The sequence below is a fragment of the Ceratotherium simum genome, chromosome 24, assembly GCF_057802395.1.
Source record: "Ceratotherium simum simum isolate JZ-2026a chromosome 24, ASM5780239v1, whole genome shotgun sequence".
NCBI lineage: Eukaryota > Metazoa > Chordata > Mammalia > Perissodactyla > Rhinocerotidae > Ceratotherium > Ceratotherium simum.
The window spans coordinates 25106269-25125304 of NC_141923.1; the positions used below are offsets into that span (position 1 = coordinate 25106269).

Here is a 19036-nt window from a genome sequence, read left to right on the forward strand (position 1 = left end):
GTGACTAAAAGTAGCTTCTTTCATGGGGACCATCAGCACGCACTTGTCCTGGAGTGGTGAACTGCATTCATCTGAGCATCAACACTCCAGCTCTGAGCAGAAGAGCTCTATCTGCAGTGGTGAGGAGCAGGAGCTTTGGGATCAAACAGCCTGAATCTGAGGCCAGGCAAAGCATTTCACACCCCTAAGTCCCATTTCTAAAATGAGGATAATAACTCCTACCTTTTAAGACAGTGGTGAGGATTAAACAAATAATGCGAGCAACTGCTCATCTCAGAGACTGGTGTGCAGAAAACAATCCATCTTTGCTATTATTTTTACTATAATTAGTAGCCATCTATGAAGTCGATGCACTTTATATAATAGTAAAGGTTTTCAAAATTTTATAGTAAATGTCCTGTGTATGCACTTAGCAGCATCCATTTTTGCTTTGATGAAAGAGAAAAAGGGTCCAGGGAAAATTCGGAGAGGGGAAAGAATAGGGTAGTGTCTTCACATGGTATTCAATTTTCATGCCTTTTAAATGTTAATCATGAGATTCTCAGCCCTCTGTTTTCTACCAGGTATGTAGGGGTGTGGATAAACTCAGACATGCGTAAGTACCTGGGCACTTAGTCACTAAGGTGATACAATGTCCAGCTTTTCTATTTCTGACAATCAGTAAGTATTTTTTTAATTGGTTCCTTTATCAAAAGGGAGTTTGCTTGTAAATAACAATAAATTAATCAAACAGTTAAGTTAAACATTCCAACTATTGACAGGTATACAGTGTGAGTTTAATTTTAAATATCAATTTCTTCTCATAAAGAGATAGTAATTCTTCTCTAGCAATCCCCTAAATGGCTTCATTGTATTTTCTTTATCCACCTTCCTTTGTGTTCTCTTTTTCTCTGTGAGATTGGAAAGACACAGAATTTTTCTACAATGATAAAACATCTCACTCCTACACTGCTCTATTACAAATACTTATTTGTGCCCTTTCTCTTTGTCTTTGCCTATCCTGCACACATTTGTTATTGCCATCTGCTGCTTCTGCTCTTTTCATGCCTCTGTCTCTACGGCTCTCGCCATTCCACTCCTGCGGGCATCCACATTTTGGTCAGTGGGGTAGTTCCTACCATTCAGGATCTGGGGAGGGAAGGAAGGAAAGGGGCTTCCTGACAGACCGTCACAGGAAAACCACTCATAGGAAATAAACAGGCTCTCCTCCCTCCACCTTCAGTGTTTCTAATTTTCTTACTTTTTACTATCTCTGGAACAGAGGAGTAGTCCTTTGTTTATTGCTTTAGATTTTATCCTGCCCAGACTTGTGGATGACACCAATTTCATTTCTCTGTCATCTCCTAGATTTCAGAACTAAATTTCATTCTATTCACATCGCTCTTCATCCCACATCCAAGAGTTTAGGTCATACTATCCTTTCTAATTTGGTACCTCTACAGTGGTTCCCCCCATTTTTTTCCTTTTTACTAATTCTGAAGAAAACAAAATATGTCCTGTGTCATCATTATAAGATAGCTTGACTTAGGTAACAAAGAGGACTCATTTGATTAAGAATCAGAAAACGAAACTTAGGAAGACTCACGCCTGCCACTAATCACCCTGAGACCTGATGCAATGCACTTGGCTTCCACAAGCCTTAGTTTCCCCATTTGTAATACGTTGATATTAAAAAATGTCAACAGGCCTATTGGGAGGATCCTGAGCTCATAACCATTCAAAGACTTTGCTTCAAGGGAAATGATCTCCATTACATTTCATCTCTCTTTTGGAACACATATGCCTTTTAACATTTTTCTATTGCAATATGATTTCAGCCACTCAGGAAGATGGACACTTAGATCATCATAACTAAACATCACACCTCTTGCTTCCACCACTTGATACCCCCTCTTGCTTCCCAGTCCCAATGAGAGCCCTTCCAGTACCACTGAAAACACTGCTTCTGACAAAGGGTTGGCACAAGGCTTTGGGGATGATAGCATAATTGTTTTGTATACAGATATTACATAATCAGATTTACTCTGCAACAACTTAATTTTTAGAAGAAAAATGTATACATCCCTTGAAGATTTATTTCCCTAACTTCTAAAAAACTCCTAGTTAGAAAGCCTTGTGATTTTAGTCACTTAGTCAATAGAACAGCCAGAAAATTACCCCATTTCTTTTAGAATCAAGATCCCCTGGTCTCTAAGTTTTATTCCCAAAATTGATTCTAAAATTGAGAAAAACTGTGTTTGTTGAGATGCTCTGAATCAGTAGGGAGATCTGTACTTTGTGGATAATTGTTCCAGAAACTCTAGAATTCAAATTAAAGTCTTCTCCTCTATAACATATAGGTGAAACTTGCTGCAATATATTATAGTATATTATATGTATGGTGTATTATATATATGATGTATTTTATACATATATATAAAGGGAAGTTTATATATAATGTAGGAAGTATATCCATTGATGCATTTATCTTGTCACCAAACAGGAATGGAGGGTTATGGCTGATAATGTTAGCTTGCCAAATGGTCACTGTACATCCTACACCTCACGGATAAAGTAGTCCTTCCTAATTTCCAAAATATAAACTGTGACTAACACTAATACTTATTGAACTTGTCACCCTGCAAATCTTACTGTGGCAATTGGACAAATAAAATGAATCAGAGTACAAAAAGAAACCTTAAAAAAGTAGAAGGAAAAACAGAAACACCATTTTTACTCAAAATCACAGTGCCTAAAATATCAGCTGTCAAAAGGAGAGCAGGAACACAGTGTGCGTGGCCCCAAGTAGTTGGTCAGATGATGGAGGGCAAGCCAAAACAAAAAAAGGGAAGGCAGCAAAAAAGACCTGGCTAAGCAGACCAGTGTTCAGAGCCTCAACATGAGGAATATATATATATTGTGAAAGAAAGAAACCATTACGTTGAATTGAATGTTGAAACGAACCATTCCTGAACAAAACCTATGGGAAACTCATCTGGATTTTAGAGATACATGCATCTGAGTTCCAATTTATCTAAGAGAAACAGAAAATGGAAAAAAAAAAAAAAAAGGCGGGGGGAGAGAGCCCAGTCTATGAGGATTCCTTCTACATTTTCCTTGGAAATCACAGTATAAATCCCTAAAACTGACGTCAACACCTGGAACCCAGTTACCTCTCAATAAATGTTTATGGAATAAGTGAATCAAGAATGAGGAACACTGACAACATGTAATATTTACTGATACACATTCATCTTCCTTCATGAAATTTTCCTGACTTCAACCAAAACCTGGCCAAATCAGACTTCACGAAAATCTTCATTTTGTCTGCAATCTCTTATTTTACAGAGAAAGTAATATACATTTTTTTCCGATTGTTAGGAATAAGAGAACAAATTCACTCTTCAGTTAATTCTTTTCCTTTTGGAATGACAAGAAGACCAAACGTTGTGGTTTACAACTTTTGGGCTTGTACCTCTTGTGTTAATTACTGATAGTATTTGTATAAATAATAAATTAAGGTAGATGGATGGGTACATTTCATTACCTCAGTGACTCAATTATTTATTTAGCATATACTATATCCAAGGTAGCGTCACGTCATGAAAATCACACAGTGGCAGACATCAGCATAACAATTTTAGGCTGTGCTGACATAAGATACCACTATATGTATGTATATATCTCAAAGTTACATACACCAATTTAACACAGTTATGTACAGTGGCTTGAACTGTGATTGGTAAAGAGCTCCACGAGTCTATATATTGTCTCTCTTGCCTGATAGCTCACAACAGACCATTCCTAAGTTGGCAAGGTGTTTGCCTATTTTTAAGATGTTCAGATAGAGAAATTTTACTCCTTTATTTGGCAATCTTTCCTAGAATTCAATAACTCTATTAACTTTGCTTACATCTATATACTTTGTGAGGTCTTATGTTTTTAATTTGTCTGTTTTCTCCTTCTCCTTTGCTATGTCCTCTGCTTCTTCCTTTGATGAGACCAAACACACTTTCCATGGGAAGCTACTTATTTATAATCTAATGTTTCAATCTTTACTTCCCATCTACTCTTTAACCGGGTGCTTGATCCCAATCCCTTTATCCTTTCTAAATACCAGATGAATTGCAAATGGTAAAGTACCTTCCTGAGTGGACTTTTCCATACCAAGAGCTCACTGTACATAAGAGAAGCAAATAAATGATGATGTATTCGCATCCTAGAGCCCAGGGACCATTTTGAAATCACAGAAAAGTGGCCATAGCTAACACCACCTCCTCTGTTAGTGTCTCTTTTAACCTGTTCTCAAAGGATATTCCCAAAAGTTGGGGATGGATGGTACTGTAGTTCTAACTGCTAAATGGTCCTTAATTTTCTACTTCTCTTGGCATTATGTACAGATTCAATAAGCACTGAACCACAGCCTTTTTATGGTATATACATAATTTCAGTGACCCAAAGGTCCAAGTGTGAATCTCTTAACATATTGACTCATCAGGCTATGCTTCAACAAACTGGTTGAAACCAGAATACAAGGTCTCCTAACAAGAGGACAACTCTTCTCCTCTTGGCTAACCGTGCTCCTTTCTCACCATGGTCTGCATGAATCAGTGACCTCTAAAGCCATAATAAGAATGTGCCAAGGAAGCCAAATAGACTCTAGTGTTCTCAGCCAGAAATCTATACCCTTGCCACAAAAACTCTTATTTCTATGACTGTATTTTACCTTAGTTCCTATTTGGATTATGCAAAATTGACATTAAAAGATATTCAAGTCACAAATATTACATCATTGAATTAGATCTGTGCATTTTAAAGATAATATTTTCATTTAGGACACTATTAAACTTTTATTAAAATGATATCAGGGTCCCATAAACAAAGACAGAAGAACTCATGAAGTCAAAATATTTTCATTAGTTCTGGGTTAACATCAGGTATTTATTTATCATAATGCACTAAGGAAAAAAAAAAAAAACCTCAACATGACCCAAAGATGGTCTCATCAACAATCTTATTAGTAATGTTATTGATGCAGAATCCAATGCAATTCTGATGGCCTTGAAAAGAGTTTGTTATTGCCCTGAGTAATGGACTGGAGAAAGTAGGGATGCTCATTTTATAATTAAGCTACCAAGTATGGTTTTAAGAATATACAGCTATCCATTCTTGAACAAGTACAGTTCTCAAAAGATCATCTTTTTAGTTGTAATACTATGATAGTATTAATCATCATCACCATCATCACCACACATTTAGCATATATGTTCTAGGTTCTGTTCTTACTCAAAGAGGTAGATACAATAATTATGCCCATTTACAGTTGAGGAAATTGAGAGTTGAAGTAAATTGTCCAAAGACACATGGCTCATTTGTGGTATAGACAAGGGTTGGTTCCAGGCTATTTGGCTCCAGAGTCCTGCTTGCTCTTTAGGTAATTTAGGTAATTACACTAAAATGCCTTTCTCTGCTGGGATTCCAACATAGATAAACAGGAATATAAGAGAAATATCACACAAAATTACTATAACATATTGCCACTTTTCTACAACACCACTGTTTACTAAAAAGGATTAACATATGAAATGCTGCTATAGCAGATTTTTGTTAAAAGATTTCTAGTATAAGTGATCACCAATGTTTTGAATGGTCCCTACATATACTTGAAGTGAAAGGATAGAAGGAAAAGACTATGGGTGATAATGGACTCACATCTGAATATGTAACAGCAACATTTTGAAGAGCTATTTTGAGAAAATGAATAAAAAGTTTGATAATACAGTGTGTTTGGCAAGGGTGAGGAGAAACATTCACATATTTCTGGTAGGAATGTAGATCTGTACAGCCTCTTTGGAGTGCAATTTGGCAATACTATCAATATTTGTAAGGCATTTATCTGTTGACCTAGCAATTCCACTTTTAGGGATTTATCCCACAGATATTCTTGTACATGCTTACTAAGACTAATGAACAAAAACGCACATTTTCTTGCTTTCAGTAGTAGTAAAAAGCTGAGAAAAATCTAAATGTATATCATCAAGGTGCTGATTTAATCCCATATGATATCTCCATAAAATGCAATATTATTGACTATTAAAAAGAATAGACCTAGATATTCTTACATAAAATAATCCCTAAGACATTTTAAGGGGAATAAAAGCAAGATTCAGAAGATTTAGATGTGTTAACATTGTGTCAAGAAGAAGGAAGTAAAAGAGGAGGGGAGAATATGATTATAACTATCTGTTGTAGACTCATAGCTCTGAAAGAATATACAAAAAACTGATAATTTGGTTGCCTCTGAGAAGAGAATTTGGGGACTAGGATTAGGGGTAAAAGGGAGAATTTTTACTACCTTAAATACATTAATACATGTGTTTTCTTCCATGTACAATTTTTTTAACTATTTAAAAATAAAACCATTCTGAATTAATATTTATTAAGAAGAGTTTAATATTAAATGTTCAGAAAGAATTCTACTATCATACTCAAACCTGTCTGTTATTGACACTATAAATAAACTTACACTTGAGGTGTTTTATATGTTAAAAGAAATATGAAACATGGCAAAGAGAAACAAAATTATGTATTACCTTTTAAAAATTAGGTTTTGAGAAAAGTTGAAGAAGAGTGTAATCATCTAGTATGGAAACAGAAAGTCTCAGGTATGATGTTGATAGCTTGATAGATAATACATGATTATATACAAGATCCTGCTTTGTGATTTTTCCATCTCCACTAAAACTCTGCTAAGAGAAGTGATATGGTCAGGCAAATGGCTGACAGTAATGGTATCTAAATCTTGGAATGGATACCAAAGAAGGTTCTATAATTCCCTTCCCAGAAGACTTTTAATAGTGAAGAAGTCAGCCTTCCTGGTTGACTTGAGGTAAGTGTTTCTGAATTAAAGAGATGAACTAAAAAATTCAGCTCTGGGATTTCTAGATAAACCAGGCCTAAAGATGAAGTCACATATTCTGGCACCACAGAGAGGAAAGACAGGGAAAAAGAAAGAGAAGAAAACCAGAAGTCTAGTGTAATAAACAGAAGTTCAGCAAACTATGCCTAAATTAAGCAAGAATCACCCATACGCTGTTGACTTTGCCAAAACACTGGAAATTGAGTCTGCTTAGAAACTAAAGGCAGAGAAGCTAAGGCAAAAGGCAAAAACCAGGCCCTAGGCAAGCAGGTGCAAGAGAAGGAATATTTAGTAAATACTAGTAGCCTTTGGAGGTAGGATTTGGAGATATATCTTTGTGATGTTATTTTCATACAGCTCTCATAGTACTGTGCATCTCTATGATGATTCCAAGACAACAGAGTCTATAGGAAGTGGACAAGACTACCTAAGCTGTTCTCTGACACAAATGACCACATTGTAGCACTTGGGTGTTTTAAGGTCAGTATATTTTTGTATGGTGCTCTATTTCTTTTCTCCTCTATGTCTAAGAAGAAAAAAATGAACCTTGTTACAGATAAATTAGTAAGGCTTCAAGTTCAAAGTAATTAGAGGAGGGGTTCTACCTATACCTAATAATCAGGCATATACACAGACTCAGAATTTCAATGTGAAATATATGCCCCTTTTTTAGAAAGATTGAGAATATGGCGACACACAGAGGAATTAGCTTTTGAGAGGAGGGAAAGATGGAAAAAAGGGGGAAATTGATATTCATGAATATGTGTTCACTATATTCATTCATACTATACTCATATTTAATCACTATGAGTTCACTGTATTCATTCAAGCCATACTGCACACAGCTTGATGGGATAGAATGAAGTAGGGGCTAGGAAATGATAGGGAAGGGTCACAATGAGACAAAGTAAAAGACAACAAACCATCTTACAGACTTTCATTTGAGCAAACACCCATGAGACCAACATGAAGTTTATACCTGTTTTCAGAACTGCATGCCTCTTAGGATACTGCCAGCCTCATGGAACTGCAACCATAGGAAGAGGTGATTTCCTCCAGAAATTCTCCAGAAAGCAGCCCTGTTTTCTTTAGCAGTGCTCCAGCTCACCCTGGAGTTCAATTCACCATGATGACTGCCAACTCTGTTGCTCTTTTGTAATTTAAAATTAAGTTCCAAGATGGAAATTTTCTTATTATATATTTTTAAATATTACTACAAGATGAATCAAATCCAGCAATGTCCCCAATTCAACCAAAGACTTTGATTTGCACACTGTCTAATATATGTTTGGTGATAGTGGCCAGAGAAGAATTTATGGTTGATATTCTTGGAGGATTTGCAAAGTAGGGGTAGGAAGATCTGAAATGAGTAATGATATGTATATCATAGATTCTATGGAGAAAGACAAAGTATTGGAAAAGAGAAGGTAAGAAAGAGAGAAAGGCAGAGAAGCTGATTAGAAAATTGTTTCTGCTTCTTGGAAACTCTCTGCACAGAGCTGGGCCACACTCACTGACAGAAGGGCTGGCAACAAAGCCAAAAGGAAGAGGCTTATGTCTCAAGATCACTGCCCTCTATCATGGCCAGATGCTTTCTCCGTATATTGGAAGATCATCCTGCTTTTCATGTTTTTCTTTCCATTAAAAATAATGTCACACAAACTCTTGGAAACAACATTTTGCAGCAGATAAACAGGAAAAAAATAGAGGATGTCATTCAGTATTTTATCTGCCTGCCTTTCCAGAGGACAGGCATTTTAAAACAGAATTACTGGACAAGTCCACGAACTTATATTCAAACTTGGTTAAAGCTTAATTCCATATGTCCCTTCAAGGGAAAAAAGAAGCTCTGCTTTGAAACTAGAGCAATTGCATCCTATGACTTCTACTGAAATGACAGCTGGAGACAAGGCAGAGGGGTAGGAGGAAAACCCACTCACTCTCAAACTTAGGCTGCAAATCAGCCTTATTTCTTGTACTCTCACAATGAGAAACTGGGTAAGAGGAGGATGTGCACACCTGTTACAGAAACAACTTGAGATCCTGTAACAGGTTGAACTATGAACTCTGACATCCTTCTTCCATGAGAAGAGGGGTTTAGAAAGTCTAATCATCTGTGCCTGCTTTCTCTCCTAATTTAGTTGCATAGTCTTCTCAAACTTTTCCACCCAAGTGCCAATAATGCCAGGGATGGAATAGAGAAAATACACAACAAAAATGATATGTCTTTAAATTCTTATGTTTTTTTGTAAAACATAAGAATAAGATCCATAAATTAAATAAGATTCATGCTTATTTCCACTCTTCTGTATAATATATCACTTTGGCTTCAATTCAAGTTTTTATTCCAAATCAACGATTAAAATTGACTTCAAGAAAATGTATCACATTTACTTTGTGGCTCTACATCACTCTGGATACACATCTACATACTTGAGTACTAAAGGTCTTAGATTAGTCTAAAGGACTTGTGTTTTGTTTTATTTTGTTTCTATTCAACCACTGTTCAATTACTCGACACTGTGTATTCTTTCTCTGGTGCTCTAACCAAAATTAACTTCCTTAGTACGTCAAAGGTTTATCACGAGAATTCGAAGTTGAGCCAAATCCAATTTTGGTTCTTTACCTAAATATTGAATTAAAACCAGTTATACTCTTTTTATAATATGATAAAAGTTGGGAACACATCTTTGCGACATATTTCATCTCGATGCTGCTTTTGGTGGCTCCGAATAGACAATCTTTTATCAGGTTTAGAAAACCTCCTGGCATCTGTGCCTTGGAGAAGAGTCACTGTCTTCCCAGGAGGAAGAATTCTGGAACTTGTCTTATAATGACTTTCCATGGCTGATCAGATGGAATATATGGAATTATTTGCAAGATAAAGTATAGAGAGAGCTCAAAAAGCAAGTCCCAATATAATGATTCAATAACTCCCTCAGTTCTCTGTTCTGCAAATAAGTCTCTGAAGCCAGAAGATGCCAGATATGGCTTTGGTTGAGGATTTCCACCTCCATGCTTAGCTTCCATCTTATTTCCTTCTGGAAACTAACACAAAAGAAAAAGAAAAAGCTTTCCATAGATATGCTTTAAATGTTTTTAAGAAGCCAGACACAAATGACTACATATTACATGATTCCATTCATACGAAATGTCCAGAAAAGGCAAATTTATAGAGACAAAAGCAGATCAGTAGTTGCTTAGGGCTAAGGGTAGGAGCAGAGATTAACTGCAAACGGACGTGAGGGAGATTTTGGGGGTGATGGAACTGTCCTAAAATGCAATTGTCACGATGTTTGGACAACTCTATAAATTTAATAAAAATCATTGAAATGTAGGCTTACAATGGATGAATTTTGTGGTATGGAAACTATACCTTAATAAAGCTGCTTAAAGAAAGAGAAAACACCAGTCTTTGGAGGAAAAGGATGCTTCAATTAGGCTTTTAATGATTTAAATATCATGAGAAATTTCTGGCTAATTAGAAATGCTTAAACACAGCAAAATAGGACATTGCTTAAATTAACTGCAAGTGATGCCAAGACAAGCATAACGCTCTTTACTTTGGGAAGTGGTTGTTTATATCGTTTTTTTTTACATTTCATTTTTTGTTGCTGTTAATTTACACGGAACATTTGCCCCACAAAATATGGATTTGGGCTTTATTAGTTTGTCATCCTTATAATATATCTCCTAAGAAATGTTAAACTAGCTAGCACCTGTAAAATATTTAATATGATGGAATAAACAAGTAAATGAAATGTACTTGGATTATTTCCTTTTCTGAGTTTGCTCCCACATAAAGAACTTAGTGAGGAAAGAGTCAAAAAATGAGGAGATAACACTGAGAATTACGTGTATTAGATGCTCAACTAATCCAATTTTGTCTTCCGGGCCACAAGAAGACTACATTTCTCAGCTTTCTTTGCATTTAGGATGGAGTCATGTCTTACAAAATATGGGTAGAAGTGATGTATATCACTTCCAGGCAAGGCAATGAAACATAATGGATAACCATCCAAGCTCTCTCTCTCTTCCCTAGAGATACAGCTTGAAGTAAAGAACTCTGAGGTGGTGAACTCAGGTCATGAAAGAATCCTAGATGGCTGAATTACATCTTTGAAGAGAGCTGACCAGGAGAGCTGCGCAACTGGCATTGGACTTTGCCTGAACAAGAAATAAATCTTTCTTTTGTCGAGCCATTGAAATGTTGAGATTGTTTGTTAGAGCTAATTACCCTAACTAACTCATTATCCTAGTTAGGAAGAAAAGAACAAATATACTTTGAGTCCTATAGCATACTAGATTAGTTAAGGTAATTAAATAACTAAGTAGGGTAATAGGATAGGCTTATTCTTTCCCTCCTGCCCATCCGTCCTCTTTCTCTTCCTATTCCCCTACCTCATGACTCCAGTTAATGTTCATTTCTGAGCCAGAGGAAGAAATGCACAAGTAGTATTCTGCCTGCACTGCATTAAGACCCTTCTTCAAGAACTAGAATATTTGAATGGGATGAGGTAAAAATAACAGGCTGCAATTCTTCATTCAGAAGAGCTAGAAGGGGTCTCAAGTCTTTGGTTAAAATGTTGCATTATCACCAAGAGCAATGCTTTGCCCACCCTCCTAAAAAAAACCCTATCGTGATAAATGCCAGGAAAGAAATGTCAGAGTTGGCAGTCACCTTCCGGGTCATGGACTTGGCTTTTATTTTTTAAAGCCTTTGTTAGTGGAGAAGTGCATTCTGGTTGTTCTAACACTTTTTGTCCATCCCTGAGGGTTATCGCCCCAAAACAACAAATTAGCATTTCAATTCATTTTCAAGTTGTTTCATTACCAAGGTGCCCTTTCCTCCTTTTCTGCATATAGAGCAAATGCAAGGAAAGAAGAGAGGACCTACACCAATTCAGAAATCACACCCCAGGCCACACTCGGCTCGTCACCATCACCCCAACCCTTCATCCCGTCAACCCCAGTTCCCCCCAACTCCACAGTCAAAAAATAAAATAATGCAAATAAAAAACAGCTCATAAAACAGTAAACAAAATAAAGTCAATTTTTCTTTTCTTTTTTTAAGAACAAAATGAAACTTGAGGGAAAACTTACTGGAGTTACAGTTTATCCTGATACAGTCTAGATGGGGAAAAATAAATGAAAGATGAAATTGCATCCTTCAAGGTAACAGCTGCAGACATCCAAAAACAATCAGTCCACCCTTCCGGGGACAGACACACGCAAGAAATGTGGCCATTTTATATATATACAGTATGCACGAGTTTAGGGGTGGGTGTATATGTACAGTATATTGTTTAGTAAAGTTGGATACATATATATATACACACACACACATATATATATACACATATGTATAGAGATATATACTGGTATACATATATATCCACAATAGACACCAAGTATGTTTCTTTTTTTTTCCCCAAAAACCTATTCATTTATGAAAGTATTTCAAACCTGGACTTTGAAATATTAATTTTGTTAAACTTGGAAAATTATGCAAAAATTTTCCCACCAAATGCAGATTATATTCTATTACACCCTACAATTGATTTTCTTAAAATTTATCTTTAAAAGTAGCATTAACACAATTTTTGTATTATATTCCAAAGATATATCACCAGTCTGACATATTATATCATTTAAAAAAAATCTGTCCATGACATTTCTCAGTGCAGTATTTAACCCTTTCTCTTTTTCTAAAAATAAATCCCCTCCACCCTCTCCTTAGGTCGGCCCAAATGCTGTAGAAATTTGCATAGGCAGATTTGTCATTATCCTTAAAGGTAAGGAAAGGGTTAATACCACCTGGTCATTTCCTGTCATAAAATGGCCACTTGCAAACAGCTAACCGCACAAACACCCATCCCAGATTTTAGAGAGGTGGGGTGGGGTGTAGGGTGAAAGGAGTTGTACGATGTTATCACAATTGATTGGGTTCTCTGTTGTTGTTTCAAAGGCTCCCAGACCAACTCACTCACGAAGCCCGTCTCTGTCTTCCTGCCTGAATGCTCAGACCGAATCAAGCGCCTACAGCATTCAAGGAGAAGGCGAGACAAGAACGTGGGGAGGACGTCTTGGGCACCTTTGACATCCTACCTATTTCTCCCTGATTCTGCATCTTGAGAAGAGAAAATTCTTTGTTTTCATTTTTTTAATGGGAAAGACAGGGGAAAAAGGGTGGCTAATTTTCCAGTGCTGGTAACCAGACAAGGTATTCTGTGCCAGAGATCAGAGCATCTATCCTTTTATTAGTATCTGTTTAGAGTCATGGACACACAGCATAAAGGGTCTTGAATAGAGTCAATGGGTGTTAGTAGGGGATTGGGCAGAATGGTTACAAAAATGTCTCAGGCTAATTGTTACCAAACTGCCCAGCTGAACCTAAGTTTGGTTCATGATGGTGGGAATTCCAATAAAAATTTGTTTAAAGCCAGATATTAAAAGGTAGAAGTAAAATGATAAAGACAAGGAAGAAAGTCACAGGAAAATATACAGTTAGAAACTGTGCTCTTCTTCTGCCTACAGTTGACCCAATAGTTTTGGAGGACTTGTTGAGGATAATGCCACCATTTGAATTTCCCAAAGTAAACCATTTTAAGCAAGCAAGGACAAAAGGAACCAGTGGGAAATGACAGGGCAGAAGGAAACTATGTGAAATCCAGATAGGAGCAATTTATAACACCCAATCATTCTGAGGAAGGAGGTGGGAGGCTTATTTGTTCCCCAGAAGAACATCCCTTGAGAAAAATCTGGGTTTGGTTTCGTGCGGTTAGGTTTGTCATGTGTCGTCAACCGCAACAGAAAAGTGGGAGCAAACAGCCCTGGAGCAATTGGTACGATCACCAGACAGAGGAGGCCATGCCCCTGGTGAGGACCAGGAAGGGGGAGGGCAGGTAGGGAGGAAGAGGGGGGGCTTCAGCTACTAGCTGCACCTACCATCACCCAAACCTGGAGAAATGCCCCTTCCTGATGTATTAGAGAGAGAGGGGAAACAGGTGTATGGGCATGCTTAAGAGAGAGGGAAAGAGAAAGAGTGGGCCTAAAGCAACAGACCCAAGAACTGTAAGCAAGGAGTGGTTTTCTACTTTGGTTTCTGTGCTGTTGAGGATTTTATTCTTAGACAAGGACCTGGTCTAGGGAGAGGTGTTGGGTTGGGCTCCTCTGGCTTCTGGGTTCACCCAAATGATTCCATGAACTGAATGGTGTCTTTAAACTAACGTGAAGACTTGGAGTTTTCAAGATGGCACACAATTGGTTATGTTTAGTCAAGAAGTGAAGAGTTATTTTGTTACTTTACCTGAAGAATGAGTGATCTAAGGGGAACAATCTATGCCAGTCCCTCGTTCATAGGCTCTGAGAGGGTGGTCTTGATAGTGAGAATGTATTTTTTAATGAAATATAAATCAGGGGAATTAGCTTTGGAAAGCAATTTCCTTTAGAGTTATGTTCAGTAGCAGCCAAAGTTCTCTCTTTGCCTTAGCCTTGGCATGATGTTTGAGACATGTGTGTGTTGCTCATTTTTTTTAGTTTTGTTTTATTTTAGTAGATGAGGAGAAATTATTATTTTTCATATTGATGAGCTTTGAGTTGAGCATAGAAGAGGTGAATGTTTCTAGGAGTTGTGTGTCTTAAATGATGTATAGAGTAAACAGTACTCAGCAAGTCTGTTTCCAGAGAGAGAACATCTGGAGAATTTGAATGCGATTAACCAAACTGCATGACACTCCCTACAAGCCTCCACCAACGAAGAAGGGTTGCCTGTACTCTGCTGAGGATTCTTAGGACCACAAATGAGGTTGTGCTAATACTGACTGACTTTTCTGCTGTGCAGTTCAATTCAAACCAGGCACTAAGGAAAGAGGAGATTCTCTCTGTGCATGTTTAAATGGTGACCATCATGAAAGACTTTAGAAAGACCGTCACACCATTGATCCATAGTATTGATCTGTGGAGATAACAGATAACCTGTGCTGATCTAGCAGTTTAGAAACACAGGTTTTAGTCCCAGCTCTGCCACCAACTTTCTGTTAGCTTTGAAAAGTCATATATGACTTTCTTTGTTTCATATCTGTGACAGTAAGCATGAAAACACTTTCTTGATTTATCTCACCAAGTCACTGTGAGATTAAAATAACACAAGTTTTTAAAAAAATCTTTAAATATACTGCAATAATAAAAATATTATTATTTTATCTTTTAATTCTGAGATCAAAATATGATTGGTCAATGGCCAACCTCCCAACTTTTAAAAACGTGATGTGTGTTGCTGGACATTTCTCATGCCTGCTATATTACCACCCCTGGCTATCTTTAGCAAACAAGGCCCTCAGAAAACTCTAGTCTCTGACATTTAGGAGACACACTACATCAAGGAAATATACACTAGACTTTTATATCGTGAGCTTATATGCGTGACCAATTTGAAATAAATTGGAATATCATTGGTGCCTGTGCTAGAAAAGAGACACAACTTCAACTGAGTGAGGGAACAAAATGATCACTTCAAATTAGTTCTTGGGGAATGTAGGTGAATGCAAACTCCGCTTGGAAATGTTTTCTTCTACAACCAAGAAAAGGGAAATATGAACTCATGACAAGGAGAAAGAAAACATTTATGAAGGGGTGTATTTTGGGGAGGGAGTGGAAGGAGAGCCTTCAAAAAAAAAGCATGAATATGAAGAGCAGTTATACACAAGTACAAGGAATTTAAGTTCAGTGTTCCGTGATAAGTTTGAAAGAAAAATAAATTCAAACCGGTAATTGTGGTGAACCATACCCTTTAGGGAAAAAAATAGTCACTATTGCTTCTGGAGAAGCACAGTGCTCTCTAGGGAGGGGTTAGTTCTCTTTTGCTTAAGATGTCTCAACTCCAGAGGAGCTAGACTGATCGTGCACCGAAAAGAGCCAAGAGGCAAGAGCAGAGTCTTTTTGAAAAGCACATCTCCCAGATTTTGGCAAGAGTTTAAAATAGAAAAATAATGCTTCTAGGAATACACATGGGATCTATGATTAACTCTGTGTTGTGTGTGTGTGTGTGTGTGTGTGTGTGTAAGAGAGAAAGAGAGAATCTGTCCATCTCTTTCTTCATCCCCTTTTCTCTCCACTCACTCCCTGCTTTTCCTTCTAAGATGTGAGACCTGTCACAGTTAGCTTTCTAATCTTTACAAAACAACATCTAAAAAGGAAAAAAAAAAGCTGTCTGTTTAAAGACAGTGTGCATTTCCCCAGGAACCATGGGGCTGAATCATCCTTATATCTATGGCTCTCTCCTACTTTGAAATAGATGCAGAGTTAAAAAATGTCTTTATCTTCTTTTTCTGTGAGCTAGTTAGGAAGTTAAGCTTGTTTTGTTTTGGTTTTTTGGGTTTTTTTATTTTTATATTTCTTCTGCTGTTTTTCAGAGAAGCAAACATCAGCTACTGGTTTTGGTTTTAGGCATATACTCTTTTGTTGGTTTGTTTGACGGGAGGAGGATGGTGTAGGGAAGGGAAGGTGAGAGGGACAGGGGTATGCCAGCCCCTACAGGCTGCTCAGTACACTCTGTTCTCAAGGCTGTTTGCTATGCGGGCCGCAGGCTTTGGGCCTTTGAAGGGTTGAATACCATCTTTTGATTTACCATGGCTGATGGTGGGGAGGATTGGAAACTCAAGAACACAAACAAAGATCCAGCAAAAGAGAAAAACAAAACCCAAAATAACCAAACACACACATACACAAACAAAAAAATAACCAAGAGACACACTGACAATAGAAATCAAATGAGATTGGGCAAGAAAAAGGACATAGTATTATAAAAGCTGCAAATTGGAAGGAAAAAAAGACATAACTAAACAAGCCACTGCTCAAAACAGTCCTCTGTGTCCTAGAGATTTTTAGATTGCAGTGTAGGCAATTTTCAGGTGTGATCAGTTGACTTGACAGCAGATAAGACTGGTATAAGACCTTCCCACCAGGCCATTTAGGGTTTTATATGGTCTTGCATCTGGTATATTTGTCCATCGTGTTTTCTCTATGCCTCACACAAGCCATTCCACTGACATTTTTATAAATGAATTTTATATCCAAACATATTCTACATACCCAAACAAATTACAGGCTTAGAAAGTTTGGAATAAGCTATACCACTAACCCCGTCAACACAGGGCACTGACTTTCTACTGAGCAGAATCAGCAGAAACAGAAGTTGGTTTTTTTCCTTCTAAAAACCAAGAGGTTCCCATTCTCCATAGAAGATCAGTTAGAATCCAGTCAAGATGGTCAGTAGCAGGAGAGAATGTGAGGCCATAAGCAGGGAATTTCTGAAGTATCTGTTTAAGGTAATTACAGTGGAAGAACAGATCTTCTCCCAATAAAGCTACAAATTTGAAATTGTCATAATTTTTCAATACTAAGGAAATATGGAAATGTATTTTATGAGGAGAACACAGTAATTGGTGAGTAACAGTGTGATGTAACAATCTCTATAGAAAAGTGTCCTGAAGGATGGGTAAGACTGACTGGAAGGAAGATGGGGATACATATCAGGAGCCACATATTCCTTCCACACGTCAGAGACTCTAAACTTATAGAATTATTTCTCCAATGGGACAACAGAAACAATTTGACTTGTGCTCTCCACTAGGAGAAAGTATAAGGAGATACCAGTGTCATGGAGGCCACCAGAATTCCCCATTTGAATAGTCATCGTGGAGCTAGAAACAATGCATTTCTCATCCTACTCACAAAGCTTAGTTCTCTCCAATCCCAACCGCCCATTTTGCCTCCATTTCCTGCCCTATCCCTGCCCTCAGCTTTGACTGTTTTGAGTGGTGACCAAGGAGTTGGACTTAATGGGAATGTGATTGATCAAAAGATGGACCAAAGTAGCGTGTTTTACACAAAGCTAAACGGTTTCAAAAAACCAAGAAAGGAAACTTAGAAAACAAATAATCTAGTAAAGAAACCACCACTGTCAGAAACCAGAAATTGACATCAAAACCTCATGCAGAAACAAGGAGAAGGTGTTTGTTGCTGTTGGGTTTTATCCTTGGTCTATTAAACAAGAGGTGAGTAGCTAACTTTCAAGAAACAAACAAAGAATTCAGTCAAACCAATGAAAATCAGAAAAGAAAGGGAAGACAAGCCCAAACAGAGTGGCAGAGGGTACTTCATACGATACCTAAGTTAACCATGAGCTTGACGCGCCCCCCATCCAGCTCCAAACGCAGGGTGTCAGCAGAGTCCCTGGAGGTAGTGGCCACCAGCAGCCCATAAGCTCGCTGGGACATGAAACGGAAGGACACATCCTCTGCCTCGGTGTGCATGACCATGGGCATGATGATCTTCATGTACATGCTGCCATCGTAGCTCAAGATGGACGCCTCTGCAAAGAAAAATGGAGGAGATGTTAGGATAAGGATATTAGAGTTCCCCTTTGCTTCCCAGGTAAGTAGAGTAGAGTGGAGAAGGCACCAATTTTGTAGCCTGGTGACTTGTGTGTGATAGACCTCCATTGTTGCCACTTTTAAGCTATGTGACCTTGGGCAGACCACTTAGACTCTGGGGTTCTGTTTCCTTATTTGCAAAAGCCATATGATGGCACTGGTCCCTCCCCTACCATGCTCACAGACTTGTCAAGGGTACCAAATGAGATAATGGATGTGAAGGCATTTTGCAAAAGTGAAAATGCCCCCACAAGTAGTAGTAATTGTAATTCTATATGCTATAGACAAAACAAAAATACATTAAACAAAAATTAGACTCACATAAGTATTTCATGAAGAATAAGAGGAAAGCAGTAATTTATAACCACCCCAGTAAACAAATAGATATTTGCCAGAGGGCTTCTAGAAGGAGGAAAGAGCAGCAGCATAGCCTGGCCCCATAATATCCCTAGTGGCCAGGCAGTGTAAGAGTTTGTTTGGCCCATTCAAAGAAGACTGATAGAGCTAGAGCTAGAACAAGAACAACGAAAAGCTAATGACACTCTGAGAACCAATCATTTTACTTTTATTTTAATAGCACACCTATTAGGAAGGAAGAAACTCATTCTTATTTGATACCTTTTCCAGTCCAAGCACTTTGGTTAGGAGCGCCTCCACCTCTGATCCCATTACGTTATCTCACTTAGTGTTACAATGTGGGTCT

The 19036-nt window shown here is 37.6% G+C and overlaps 1 protein-coding gene across 1 annotated transcript in view; it reads right to left on the reverse strand.

Annotated features, from left to right (window-relative positions):
• The window catches only part of LOC101397659 (neurexin-3), a 964554-nt gene extending 946286 nt beyond the window's left edge, over positions 1-18268 (reverse strand). Inside the window, exon 1 of the mRNA XM_087448107.1 lies at positions 18069-18268. Coding sequence (XP_087304233.1) covers positions 18069-18243 — 175 coding nt within the window. The 5' untranslated portion in view covers positions 18244-18268. The remainder of the gene's footprint in view (positions 1-18068) is intronic.
• Between the last annotated feature and the right edge of the window lie 768 nt (positions 18269-19036).